The 13714-nt window shown below is 34.8% G+C and overlaps 4 protein-coding genes across 7 annotated transcripts; 1 reads left to right on the forward strand and 3 right to left on the reverse strand.

The window, feature by feature from the left end:
- Nucleotides 1-1538: 1538 nt before the first annotated feature.
- Nucleotides 1539-2144, reverse strand: LOC17898705. Its single transcript, XM_006305598.2, has one exon. The coding sequence runs from the start codon at nt 2112-2114 to the stop codon at nt 1539-1541; it is 576 nt and encodes a 191-aa protein (XP_006305660.1). The 5' UTR covers nt 2115-2144.
- Nucleotides 2145-3310: 1166 nt separating this feature from the next.
- Nucleotides 3311-4346, forward strand: LOC17898221 (gibberellin-regulated protein 9). Its single transcript, XM_006304244.2, has 4 exons — nt 3311-3405; nt 3504-3560; nt 3634-3697; nt 3794-4346. Exons 1-4 carry the CDS (start codon nt 3346-3348, stop codon nt 3973-3975), a joined length of 363 nt encoding a protein of 120 aa, XP_006304306.1. The 5' UTR covers nt 3311-3345; the 3' UTR covers nt 3976-4346.
- On the reverse strand, nt 4240-6393 carry LOC17898329 (tetratricopeptide repeat domain-containing protein PYG7, chloroplastic). 4 transcript variants are annotated; one of them, XM_023776949.1, is made up of 5 exons: nt 6170-6393; nt 5806-5846; nt 5200-5495; nt 4768-4914; nt 4240-4686 (listed from the first exon to the last, which is right to left on the reverse strand). In XM_023776949.1, the coding sequence occupies exons 3-5, from the start codon at nt 5407-5409 to the stop codon at nt 4402-4404; spliced, it is 642 nt and encodes a 213-aa protein (XP_023632717.1). In that variant the 5' UTR covers nt 5410-5495; nt 5806-5846; nt 6170-6393; the 3' UTR covers nt 4240-4401. The 4 variants fall into 4 exon arrangements, with proteins under 4 accessions (XP_023632717.1, XP_023632716.1, XP_023632715.1 ...); XM_023776948.1 differs by having other exon boundaries at nt 5200-5498; XM_023776947.1 differs by having other exon boundaries at nt 5806-5842; nt 6170-6388.
- A 716-nt stretch (nt 6394-7109) lies between these two features.
- LOC17899009 (sucrose transport protein SUC2) lies at nt 7110-9562 on the reverse strand. The gene is made up of 4 exons (XM_006307208.2): nt 8205-9562; nt 7951-8014; nt 7602-7645; nt 7110-7498 (listed from the first exon to the last, which is right to left on the reverse strand). The coding sequence occupies exons 1-4, from the start codon at nt 9459-9461 to the stop codon at nt 7325-7327; spliced, it is 1539 nt and encodes a 512-aa protein (XP_006307270.1). The 5' UTR covers nt 9462-9562; the 3' UTR covers nt 7110-7324.
- Between the last annotated feature and the right edge of the window lie 4152 nt (nt 9563-13714).

A 13714-nucleotide genomic window follows, 5' to 3' on the forward strand; every position in this document is an offset into this window, starting at 1 on the left:
AATATATATATATATATATATATATATATATATATATATTCAGCAACGTTTGTTTATAATGAACAGAAAGAAGAAAAAAAAAACACACTTTTATTAGCTAATTAAGCACTTGGTTTAATAAATGTGTTTTGTATTTTTGGATCAAATAACACCAAAACATTGGGGGAGGACATCGTTCTAAATACCAAAATTTGCTAATATCTTCAAAAGTTGCTTGAAAGTGCCAATATAGACGTTGAGGTAATGATGTTTCATCCTTTTAGCGTTTGGCTAGATTTGTCTTCCACCTTCATGAATATCATGCATGATCTATAACAAAGTTCGTTCAACAGCAAATGTAAAATGCTTTGTAACTATTAACTTATTTCTTAAACCTTCGTTGGAATTGTAAAGCATTGTATTGATTACTATGGGTCCTCCAAAAAATAATTTCATGTAAACTGTGTATAAATATATATTGACATGAGGGAACTTGAAGGGGTGAATATCAATAAATAAGAATCCCATCATTTGTAGATATTGTCTGTAGTTGGCAATGAAACTTCTCATTTATGCACTCCCATCACTTCCATATAATTCATATTTATAAATATCATTTCATATATATGACCGACTTAACATAGGAAATAATAATCGAGAATATACCTTCATATTGTCTTTTAGAATAATCAAGAAAAATTGATAAATTTCGCTTTACCTAATTGAAAAGAGTAAAACTGTATAATTGACTGACATGAATGACCCACAAACAAAAATCGATTGTTCCTAAACAGTCCAATAATTCCACATATCTATGATACAAATTAATTTGATCAAACATTCAAGTATTAGCTCTATAGTCTTTAGTCTGTGGTCTATATACTCTACACAAATACTAATTACGATTTTAATTGAAGTCTCTTTGCAGATGATCATTTTTCTTCCTAAATGGTTTCAAATTAAAAGTGCATTGATCACTCTCACTAACAATCGTTTGTGTATCATTAGTCAACTTATCAATTTGGATTTAAAAATTTGCTGTTTTTTCACATCTTTTCTTTTCTCTCTCACATACACATAGTGACACATATGTTTTTCGTTTGTTTTGTTTGAACACATACATACGTGATTACGTGTTATCAAGAAAACTTCAAATATCAAAATCTTCTATATTTATCTTAATTTACTTCAAATATTTCGATAACGTTAATTTCTTTCAAAGAATTAGGGAAAACCCGAAGATATACCACACATACATTGCATGTAGCACCTAAATAAAGTACGTAACTGGTTACATGTAGCTTTCAGAATTTATCGTCGGTGTACAAACCCAAATGGTAAAAAAACTATACATAATTACATTATATATGTCACGCTCGCGAAATAAAGAAATGCATGGAGCAATACAATACATAAATAAAACGCACTAATACACTAATACTCTTTTATATATACTAATAATAGAAACGAACATACTTATTTACGTAAGTTTAATTGCATAATTATTATCTTTATTCAAAATTTTATATATTTAGTTTACCATCGACGGAGTTGATAAATCACCGGCGACGACGACGAGTGCTGAGAATAAGATGATCGTATGAAGCAACTCGGTCGGTGGACCTCGGGAGATAAACAATGGATTCAGAAACTGCACAAGCTCTTCTACAAGAAGCGTAAAGATTCAGTAACTTGATGCTGTTGCTCTTCCTCAAAACCTTCCTTGATTCACCTCCGGTGTTATGTTCTCCGTCTGCAGTGGCGCCTTTTGAACATTCTACCAATGCTGCCGTGAAGGGATCTCTCATGGCCGCCGCAGGGGACGTGTTCTTTTTACGTCTGGTGTTGGGGCTATGGTTACCCCGGTGAGGAGGGAGAGGCAAGAGGTTGTTTGATGATTCGTTTTTGCGGTGATATGGGAACTCTTTAGGTTCTCCGGGAAGCTTTTCCCATGAAAATGGGACGCCAAGGGGATGGAGAGGAGTTGCCGGAGAGCTTCCGGAGACTAGGAGGGAACTGAAGGACGAGGAAGAGAGTGATCTCCGGGAAGAACTTTTAACCGTCGAGGAGAGTTCGACCGAGTCGGATCGTCTTATTCGTCTAGGAGTAATTTGGGTCTTCGAGGAAGTATCCATCTGACAAGAATCTTAGTTTCGGACTATAGAGTTTTGATCTCTTGTATAACTTTGGATGGTAAGGACATAATTGATGATATGGTTGCAAACTTGCAATAGAGAGGACAGATTTGTCGTGGGCTAAGTTTTTTTGGTAAAATGTATGAAGTGGAGATATATAACATTTTGAAGTTTATACTTATATTTTTTTGAGTCTTTTGTTTCTATATTTTTTTTTATAAAAATTTAACCCAAAAGAAATTGGAATTTCACCCCATGGGTCCTTTCCTCACAGTTCTACCGTAGAACTTCTACGTAAGTTCTTCCCAATCTCATGATGATCTTATTCATAAACGACATTGCATTCAATTTGATTTAGTTAGAACAATGGATACTATTTTTATTAGGTGAGAAATCAATTAGTTTATGGTGTTCAAACGGCTAACTTGTCCCATTTTAATCTATTTGGCTGTTCATTGTGATCACAAATTTCACGCAAATCAGAAAGAGAAACAAATTAGTAATTCGTTATACTACATGCAATAGATGGGCCTCATGAAGGATGCAGCTTATTGGATCTGACCCATTATACCTTATAAAAGCCCTTTAAATCAACAACTTGTACATCATTAATTTGATATCTCCTCTCGTGTCATTTTCCTTTCTCCCTCACAATTAATGTCTCCATAGCAATTTGCACGCTGTGTTTTTGTCTTTACGTATCTTTTGACTCGTCTTAGTTTCCAAAGTTTCTGCCTAGACATGCCTCTTTCTATACATATTAACTGGTCAAGTACGTTTGTCTCGAAACGTGTGTCGTCAAAATATAAGTCACACACATTACGTACTGAAATACATTATAATTACATCCATCTCATATCTTGTAATGTAAATTTACTCTCAACGAACTAGGTTTGTGTTTAACTTCCTCTTCCATGCATACTAATTACTACTACTCCATATATGTCTTCCAAAAAAGAGGCACCAGTCAAAACTGTAGCATCAAGCTCCAACACTTTACAGCAAAACACAATCTATAATCTGTGATTTATCCAAACAAAAACCTGTGATTTGTGTTTTGTCCAGCGATGAAAGTCTATGCATGTGATCTCTCTATCCAACAGGACAAGAAAAAAGAGAGGAAAAATCGAAAAAAGTATCTGAAATGGTGTCTATATAAAGAATCATTCACAGCTCCTATCTTCTTCACGCACTACTTCAAAACCTCGAAAAGAAACACTGACAAAGAAAGATGAAGAAGATGAATGTGGTGGCTTTTGTGACGATCATCTCTTATCTTCTGCTTTCTCAGGTAAAATGTTTCAAATCATTTTCAAGATTTAGCTTCTCTCTGCTCTGCTTCGGACAAACCAAATAGAAACAATGAAATAATTTCTATGTCCTTCACAGGCACTTGCAGAGTTGTCTTCATCCAGCAACGCTGCTGAAATGTCCTCTGCTTCTCAGGTAATAAAAACATATCAAACAGACTTTTCAGAGAGTTAAACTTAGTAAACTTAAACTTCTTTTGTTCTTATAGATTCAGACGAACGACGAGAATCAAGCAGCAGCGTTCAAGAGAACACACCATCGTCCACGCTTCAGTTAGTCTCCTATTTTTACACTTTCATCCTCTGTTTTCAGTTCTCTTAAATTGAACTACAGCTTCTGATCATTTCATGATCCAATTTTTTTTATAGATTGTGGGTATGCATGCGCAAGGAGATGCAGAGAGACGTCAAGGAAGAAAGTGTGTTACAGAGCTTGTGGAAGTTGCTGTGCCAAGTGTCAGTGTGTGCCCCCGGGAACCTCCGGAAACACAGCAGCATGTCCTTGCTACGCCAATCTCCGTACACATGGCAATAAACTCAAGTGTCCTTAAAAGACTATAAAAACACTAAATATATGTGTGCTCTCATCTTCTGATTATGTATGTTTATTCTTTTGTTATTGCATGTGTGACCTTTATTCCAATTATCTTTACATTATTCAACTTAAAAACTTGTAACGATGATGAATAAATAAGATGAGTGATTTTATTAGTTACCAAGTTTTAGACGTGTGGTTTTTATCCCACTGCATACGATATAAAACATCATTTGACTTGTTAAAAAAAAAAAAGAAACATCATTTGACATATACTCGATTTCGGAGATTCCAGTTCCACTAAGACAAAACAAAACAACAAAGTTTCATTTTCATATTAACATAAAATCTCCTTACACATTACCAAACCAAAAAAAAAAAAAAAAACAAGAGGGAGAGAGACCAACGGCTCTTGGTTCGAGTTCACTTCTTGCTTTAGCCGTCACCGTTTCTTAGACTTAACCGCCACCACGCCTTTATAGAGCTTCACACGATCTTTCAACGCATCTCGCCGAGGCCGAGCCACCTTATTGTTTGGATCAAACAACAAGACCTCTTCAAACGCTTTCAATGCCGAAGGCAACTCCTTTTTCTTCTCATAAGCATCCCCAAGGTTGTTCCAAGCCGTTACATAACCTGGCTGAATCTTCACTGCCATTTCAAACTGAGCGATTCCTTTGTCGAGTTTATCCTCTCGAACATAACTCACTCCAAGTGCGTTATAGACCTGTCTTGATAGTTGTATTTCCAATGTCAATTGTTTTTTTTACTTGCTGGGTGAGGTATGTGTGTTAAAAATCTACATTACCTGGGCAAGATCTTGATCATCACCGTCCCATTTCTGGATGGCTTGTTGCAAAAACTTGTTGGCTGCAGGATAAAATTTCCTCCGCAGCATCACTGCACCGAGCTCGAAGAGCTCTGTTGCACTTGCATCGCCACTCCTAACTTGCTCCTTCAGATTATAAGAAACATAGCATCCAGATTTGATCAAATTAACAAAAAAATTGAGCAAGCATGGCTACTTGAATCAGTCTAACGTTCATAATGTCCGGATTTATCAGGTTTCCATATTGAATTCAAAACTTTCTGATTTCCATAATGTCTTAAAAGATTAGAGACAGACAATGATACGAGAGACGCCAATATTATTTCTTCAATTCTATTCTTCACTCTCTGGACTCTTTCAGTTCAGTTACTTAGCCTACTGTTTTCTACCGCAATCTTGGATATGCAATACCTGCAATTCTTTAGCGGAGAGGTCAAGTTCTCTACGCACAAGTACTTGACGGATCACATAGAAAGTACCAACTCCAAGCAAACCCAGTAGTAACAGCAAGTAAGAAAGCTGAATACTAAGTTCAAATAACTCCCCAACTTCATAAATCGGTTCAGGCTTTATGATTTCTGCTGCAGCTGCCAACTGTGGATGAGCAGAAATCATCAACATGCTCTGCCCTAGCAGAAAGGTGAATCCTTTGATTGGTAGCTTCTTCAAGGAAGCTTTGTTCAAAGCTGGTAAACCTCTAGCAGGAACTTCTGCAGACATCAATTAGAAATTAGAGATCCACCTATGATGAGAGTACAAAGACATCTAAATCCATCAAATCTAGTGAATTACATATACATCTTAATAGTATCCATATCAAAAATCAAAATTTGGAAAATAGTTTCAGATGCATATGGATTTAAGACTGTTTAAGAGATTAAAGTCCTAAACTTTTGCAAATTTCTCCCCCAAAAAACACACCTATGTATTGCTACAAAGTAAATGTGGCACAATAACATTTGAATGTATAGAAAAGTATGAAGCTTTAAGCAGGGAAGAAGAAAGAAGTGTAAGTACCATGAAAAGATCGAATGGCCAAAGTCCTTCCATGTATCTGCCTTCATCCACAAGTTCAAAAACATGGAGGAAGATTAGCAAGTTCATGAACAAGTCTCAACCATCCCACCACAAGAGAAACAGTGGAAAGTGATAAATGAAAAGCCAACACAATTTCAACAATAGAAAGCTCAAAATTTTGATTCTGTTCTTGTCCAGATTCCACATAATCTACTATGGTTCCGAGTATTTCATAAACCAATCGAGTCACTACGAATTAAGATCCTCAAATGGTAAAACAAAAACAGAGGAAAGTCCTAGAATAAACTGAGATTAGCAACTACGGCTAATGATGATGCGAAAGAGAGCAACGTGGAGTGTTTACCTGAAGAGAAATCTTCTTGGGCGAGGCAGAGGAAGGGAGAATCTGAGAATGGTGAAGATAGAGACGGTGAATTGGAGGAGATGAAGAAGATAGTGTATGGAGAAGCATGTTCGATTCGAACATAAAGGGTCACTGAAGTTTTTTGTTTTTCTTTCCGATGAGATGATTAATCTCAAAAGTCTGAAATCAAAATCGTGCTTGTGAGAGGAGAGTGTTTGTGTTTGTTTTGCTCTCAAGAAGATAGAAGCAAGTTGGGAAGAAGAAGATAAGGCCCACGTTGCTCTTCCAATTTCCGGTTTAGTTCATTCCGGTTTGATTCTACATTATTTCATTATTCGGTTTAGGTTATTTTTTTTATTTTTTATACTGACATCAATTGTAGAGGATAAGCCAATTACCCAATCAAGTTACAATTCATGCGATATACTAGAGATATTAAAATTGATGCTGCTTAATTTATTTTCTGTTAAAAAAAAAACTAATTATTTCACCCTAGATTCAACTTTAGCTTTATACTATTACATATTTGTTGAGAGAAGTAAAAACTAAACTAATACTAAAACTTCATTTGATACATGTATCTAAAATATGGTAAACATCTAAAAATTAAAACTTAAAATAACGTACTATTATTTTATTTTATCTAAAAACTTATCATACTTTGGAGAAGAAGACGTATCATACTTTTGACCAATAAGCTTACCAAACTATGTACATTGATCAAGTTATTTCATAATCCGAGCTAGTTTAACCATAGGGAATGGGGAAATCAGGTTACCAAATGTGAAAACCAATACATTATCTATAAAGAGAAGATATGGAAATGTTTTAGATTGTTGTTTTATTATTTCTTAAGAAAAATGTTTTAGATCGTTTACATACTCTTGTTGTAGATTATGAAGTATTACCAAAACAATGATGTCGTAATATTGAAGCCAAATGAAAATTAAAAAGTAAAATGTACTCCAAATGAAAATTCAGTTACAGAGGAAAAAAAAAAAAAGGAACATAGTGGGTTTAGGTAAAATACAAACCAACCCAATGAGTTTTTCAATTTCCTTTTTTTTTTTTTTTCTTTTCTTTATGTAGGATTTTGCACAATACTACTGTCTTATGAGAGAAATTAAAGAGAGCCAAATAAAGCACAACTAAAATTCAATGAAATCCCATAGTAGCTTTGAACGCAGGAGCATCCGGTGGCGGTGAAGGCAACACCGTTAACGCCAATATGCCACTCACCGCTGCTGCAATCGCTCCTAACACAAACGCCGGAATGTTTCCACCACCGAATAGTTCGTCGAATGGTCCACCTCCCACTGATACCACCATCTAACATCATTTTAACCCCAACCAAAAACAGTTAGTCATGACATTTTTTTCTTCTTTCTAAAATTAAAATAAGTAAAACTAATTAATTTTCAAATGGGCTAACCTGAGGGACGACAATGGCCAAATTCAGAACACCTAGGGAAAGTCCTGTGGAAGGTAAAAGATATACAAAAGAATTTAGTTTAAAACTATGTAATTCAAGATTTACAATATGGTATATTTCGTATGGTGAAATGAAAACCGCATATATTAATGTTGGTTACTGCTTATGGAATCATTTATCTCAATAAGTTATTTAAATCACGAATCTGCACGTATTAAATGCTTCTTTTTTAGCTTTTTTTTTAGGTCCCAACACTTTTAAGAAGATTTGTCGACTTGGATTATCCAAAACAAAAATGGTAACTTTAGATTAAAATATAAAAGCAACTCAAAAGTAGAAAAAAATTTACCTTGGCCGGCACCGGAATTGGTTGAAAATATGGAAGCTAGTGCAAATGGGATACTAAACGTAATCTGCAATTAATTTAACAAAATTTAGAAAACTTTTTGGTCAAACTATATGTTCTTTTAATATAGTTTCTTTCTGAACTAACGACAAATCATACAAATAATAAAATAACTAGCCAATGAATAATATAATAGTAACGGTAAAAAATAACCGAAAAAAAAAAGAAAAACAGAGAGGGAGAGAGATGACACTTACGGCTTGGGGAATACCGAGGATGGCGAAGAGAGTTAAAGCACCAGCTGTGACGTTACCAGGTGGTCCTGTCTTAGCGCCGCCGTGATCTCGTCGGTGGTTCTCGGCCTGTTTCGTAACAAGAACCGTCATGGCTAAGCAGATGGCGAGGATGAAGTTAACAATCCCCCAAAGCCTTTTGGCTCCTCCCAGTTTACGACCAACCCATTCAACACCAAGAGACATGAAACCAAGAACAATAGCGTTAAGCATAAGCCCCAACGCACCAGCTCTGACTCCGTCGTTGTAAAGCTTCTTAGAGGCTGCGGATGCGGTTGCGTCTGAGTTTCCTCCGTACACCTCACGGCCCATCCAGTCAGTGTCGAAGAGGAGGAAAGGGAACCAAGCGATCCAGTTTAGTGCTGTGACTATAAGAAGCATCCACATCGGTCTCTTTAGTTCCTTGAAGGCTCCGAAGATTTCTCCGAAAAACGGAACGTTCGAGGGTTTCCCATCGGCTGTTGGCTCCGGCGTCCATGGCTTCTCCTTCACGTAACAGAGAGATACGAAAGTGACCAAGAGGAGAAGCGTTATGGATAGGAAGAAACACGTTTTCAGGTTGGCGCAGTAGAGATCGCATGACTCGGTCATGGTGAAAGGCACAACTTTGTAGAGGTTTCTGTAAGACCCCGCAGCGTAACCAAGAACGTTTCCGACCGCCATGAAAAACGAGAAAAACGCGTTTGCGGTTCGCGTTTTCTTAGCGTTTCCGGCTGACAAATCAGCCAAGAAAGCTCTGCAGGGTCCTTGCAAGGTGTTGTTAGCCACGTCAAGAATCCAAAACCCGAGAGCGAAGATCGCTATAGCTCGAGTCCTCGGCGGTTTGTTAAGCTGATCACCCATGCTGTGACCTATATCGGCGGCGTAACCGATAAGGAAAACAGCAACGGTGACTAAACCGGCTCCGGCGACGATGAAAGGACGACGACGGCCGAATCTTGAGGTGCAACGGTCACTGTGGTAACCAACGATAGGCTGAACAAGCATACCGGAGATTGGTCCACAGAGCCAAATCAGAGAAGCCCATTTATGTGGGATTCCGAGTAGCTGGACGTAAGGAGTCAACAGAGATAACTGTAAAGCCCAACCGAACTGTACACCGGCTGCTATCGAAGCCACCGATATGATCTTCCGGAGCCGCTCAGGCTGATCTAACTCAGCCGTCTGCGTTTCCAACGCTCCCACACCGTTTGCGGCTTTCTCCATCGGGTGGCCGACCATGTTTTGACCAATCAAGAAAGTAAAAAAACAAGTTTTATAAAATTTTCCGGTGGCTCTTGCGGTGGTTTGTAGTGGTGGAGGAAGAGGAAGAGTGGATAGGTATTTATAGGAAAACAAGGATAGGATTTATCCAAAGAAGAGACAGTGAAGAGAAGAGAACCTTGAGAAGGCATACATAGAAAAGAGAAAAACACAGAGCTGTCTCTTTAGTGTAGGGTACCTTAATGACACGTGTCTCTCTTACATTAATTTTGTTTCTGTCTTGTATTTATTTAGTTTCTTCTTCTTCTTTTATATCGTCATATATTTAATTTCTTTTTTTGGAACTTAAATCAATTTAGATTTTACCTTCTTCACCCTTTACTATATACTGATATGGACGTTCGATTCTCTCTCACACTTTTATTTTAGGGATTTCCAATTTGTAATATTTTAGTGATGAAAACTAAATGAGAATATTGTTTAAAAAAAATAAAACTACGAAACTTTAAATTTGGATAGAGAAAAGTCAGAAATAATATGGTATGGGCATATACTATGTTGATAGTTATATTCGGATTGATATTTCTTGTGATTTTTAAATTAGGTAAAGAGAACAAAAAGAAGAATATTAACTTTCGAATTTCGATCCGAGCGAGTGGCACTAGAATAATATTCTGATAAAACTATATACTATTATTGTTTTATTTTCAGACGAAAGCTTAATAATTGTAAGATAATATATCAAATCATTATATAAGAGATATATATATCAAATAATTGAAATTCTCTTTTTTCTCAAAAAAATAAATCTAACAGAGTTTTATAGATATCTAAATCTTGGATAAACAAAAAAATTTGAGGACAGTTTTGTAACTTTATTTTCAACTCTTCTACTATTTATTTTATACAGCGTGATGATGATACAATTGTTTCATAAAAATGCCAATCAAAGGAACGAAATGTATCAAAACACTTCGAAATATATCAACATAATTGGCGTGTGCTAATTTTGCATGCATATAATCCTTAATTTTGATTTATATATATGCTCTTAAACTAAAATATATGTAGTGTGAAGAGAATAAAGAGAGGAGAATAATGTAGTACCATGCATTAGGCAAAATTACATAAGAAAAGCAGCTACATAAAAGAGGTTTGTCTTAAATTATGAAGACATATTGACTTTTATCTTCTCTGATCCACAAGTTAAACGAAGATAAGCTAGCTCACATTATCTGATGGTTGTTATTAAGATCACAATTGTCAATTTCTTCCGTTACTTCTCAAGTCTCGAACCTACTACTACTACTACTACTACATGCAACAATCTTGTGGACGACTTGACCACTGCTAATAAATAGACGATGTAAAACAGTAATATATGTATATATTCCCCAAGTATATACACTATCTATATGATTATATTTATCAATTTTTTTTAAAATTATTATCTAATAATATCTTAAATAAAACTTTTGTTGCTTTTATTCATGAATATATTTTTCTTCACATCCTAATTTCTTAAATAATATCAGTGCGATTGTTAAAATAGAAGTGTTTAAATACATATGGCATAGTGGAAAACTGGAAATGGAGATAAATTCAACACTAGTATATATATGAAAAGACATATAACCTGTTACGAACAACCAAAACCAATTAGTTTTTAAGTTAGTCTTGTGTTGCAATCATATATAGTTTTGTCCACATACAAGCTATTTTCAAATACATTGTTATTTGTTTGTCCATTTTTCAAAGTATAACATATATGTTTTCTATAGATATTAAAAAAATAAAAATGGAAGTTTAAAAATGAATAAAGAACATTGCATCCACTAACAATGATCCAACACATAAAAGGGGAAAAACCAATTTGACGAAGTCTGGTAAATGTCTCCCACAAAAACAAAGTGGATTCTGTATCATTGCAGTTCATATGCTAATGATTTCATGGTCCATTAAAATAAACTGTGTGTGTGTGAAATTATTATGTAATGGAACCATATTTTTATTTCTGAAAATAGCTTCAAATTTTAGTGGCCTTTTACTTTATTTTTGGGGGGTAAGTGATTATAGTTTTATTAATTCCAAAACATTAGGGTCGGGGATTGGGACCCCAAAAGAAGGTTGTAGTTAGTTTGCGTGAAAAGATTTGTGCTTTGTTCCATCATTATGCATCCGTAGTTGATATTGACTCGGCAACATGTGTTTTGTTGCCTCGATTCTCTATTTTATTTTCTTCTTAGCTTTAGATATTACATTTAAACTTCCATCGTAAATGATCTTACATGTAATATCATGATTAGAATCTATGAGAAGGGCCAACATTTAACCCACGATACCATAATAATCTTTGTTTAATATCATTCGAATAATAAAATGAATAATAACTTAACTAATTGAGACGAAGAATATTTATTAAATGTAATATCAAGATTTTTGAATCCGATAATCGTGACATTATTGAATTCTAAATTTCTAATTATCTAAGGCTTGAGTACTCGAATGTATATATGTATTTCACTAGAAAATGAGGATGATTTAGTACAATTTATGAGATATTCATAATCTGTATCGCAAACATGAATTTTCATGTTTCAGTCATCCACATTGAAAGGTAGAAGAAAACAAGGCTTAAAAAATACTCAAAAGTAGGGCAAACGTAAAGAATAAACTACTGCAATATACTTCAAAAAAGACATGAGAATTATTAACTTGAAAAAAAAATAGGACCGAAAGAGTAAAGACTAAATATATTTTCGAGAAAAAAGTTACAGATAATTCATTAATTTATAACTCAGAGATTTCGAGTGACGTGGTGCTGATCAGTTCTAGGGATCAACAATCAATCTCGTGGCATTAATGGAATAAAGGATCGAAGAAAGTTTTTTATATTATTTTTGAAGTTGTTTTTTGGCTAATTGACCATTGTAACTATCCATTGAACGATTTTAATTTAAGTAACGGCTACTCTAATTTAGTACTAGTATTTTATTTATGTGGTTCAACAACATTTTTACGTTATGCAACTTTTAAGTTTATCAATTATTATTATATGTTTTACGTGCGTTGGAATTAGTAAGATCTCAGTTATTCTCAGTTCTTTTTGGTTGACAAATTCGTCGTTTAGCTATTATGACAGAAGCTTCTCATTTTTTTTCCAACTCTTGCATGGTCCGATACTCCCTATGCTATATACTAAACGACGATGAATTAGAAGAATACTAGCTAGCTTCTTAGTATTAATTATAATGACAAGCTTTGGAAACACACCCCTGTCCGTAAAATAAGGTCTTTGAGATAAATTAAAGTCGCAAAGACTTGTGTTTGAGTTTTTTTTTTTTTTTTGTAAGTACTATTTCAAACAAGGAAAAAGTAACACACCAAACGATTATAATCATAACAAAAGGGAGATCACAGCTAATAATATATATTTTTTAAAAAGATAGAAAGAAGAGAGACTAAAACACAAATTAAGATATTAATAATTATTTCAAGAAAAGATTGTAGTGGTCGGTAGAAAAAGAATAATTAACAAATAAATAAGTTTTTTTCTGAGAAACAAAAGAAATACATAAAGAGAATGACACGTCGTCGTAGCTAACGGGAAGAGTGAAAAGTTCTCACGCGTATAGTATCAACGAAGAAGAAGGTTACGTACGTGAGTGACTCAATTAGTCAAAGAAAGAGAAATTTTAGAGTGTGGTGTGGTTGTGGTTGTGGTCTATATCGTGGAAGACTTCGTTGACTCTTTGTGTCCTTACTCCTAAGTTAACGGTTAACGGACAAAGTCTTCTTGTTTTATTTCAGATGTTCGTGTATGTGTACACACTGACACAAACACACACACACACAGAGGTGATGTAAGTTACGTTTTCAGTTTCGTTTCGGTCTTAATTAATCTAAAAGTGAGTAAGCTGAAGCCATCTAAATCGTGTGGTTGATTTTTTCTAGAGTTCATTTACATTTTTGGTTGTTGTGACTTTTTTGAGCAGAGTTGAGATTCGTTAACATTTTTCCCGGAAAACATATACAAATGTCGCATGAGTTTTGTTTACTTTTTACTGTTACTCTATGCATTTTTCAGTACTACCATCTTCATATTTTACGTTTGATAAAATGGACACGTACGTAAATGTCATCACTATTCATTCCTACTACCATCGGCAAAATTACTTGGAGGACTATTAAACATTCAATATAAACAGGGGATCGTACAAAAATACAATTTTTTAGAACAAATTTTACGAATATGTCATATTTGCTAGAAT

Source organism: Capsella rubella, unplaced genomic scaffold, assembly GCF_000375325.1.
Source record: "Capsella rubella cultivar Monte Gargano unplaced genomic scaffold, Caprub1_0 scaffold_1, whole genome shotgun sequence".
NCBI classification, from domain to species: Eukaryota; Viridiplantae; Streptophyta; class Magnoliopsida; order Brassicales; family Brassicaceae; genus Capsella; species Capsella rubella.

Coding starts and splice junctions, on each gene's coding strand:
- LOC17899009 (XM_006307208.2), bottom strand. CDS start 9,461: ATGGTCGGCCACCCGATGGAGAAAGCCGCAAACGGTGTGGGAGCGTTG. Junction 8,015..8,204: donor TCCTCGGTATTCCCCAAGCC/GTAAGTGTCATC, acceptor AATTAATTGCAG/ATTACGTTTAGTATCCCATT. Junction 7,499..7,601: donor TGGCCATTGTCGTCCCTCAG/GTTAGCCCATTT, acceptor AAATGATGTTAG/ATGGTGGTATCAGTGGGAGG.
- LOC17898221 (XM_006304244.2), top strand. CDS start 3,346: ATGAAGAAGATGAATGTGGTGGCTTTTGTGACGATCATCTCTTATCTT. Junction 3,561..3,633: donor AAATGTCCTCTGCTTCTCAG/GTAATAAAAACA, acceptor TTGTTCTTATAG/ATTCAGACGAACGACGAGAA. Junction 3,698..3,793: donor ACACCATCGTCCACGCTTCA/GTTAGTCTCCTA, acceptor TTTTTTTTATAG/ATTGTGGGTATGCATGCGCA.
- LOC17898329 (XM_006303994.2), bottom strand. CDS start 6,292: ATGTTCGAATCGAACATGCTTCTCCATACACTATCTTCTTCATCTCCT. Junction 5,499..5,805: donor GGCCATTCGATCTTTTCATG/GTACTTACACTT, acceptor TGATGTCTGCAG/AAGTTCCTGCTAGAGGTTTA. Junction 4,915..5,199: donor TCTCCGCTAAAGAATTGCAG/GTATTGCATATC, acceptor TATAATCTGAAG/GAGCAAGTTAGGAGTGGCGA.
- LOC17898705 (XM_006305598.2), bottom strand. CDS start 2,114: ATGGATACTTCCTCGAAGACCCAAATTACTCCTAGACGAATAAGACGA.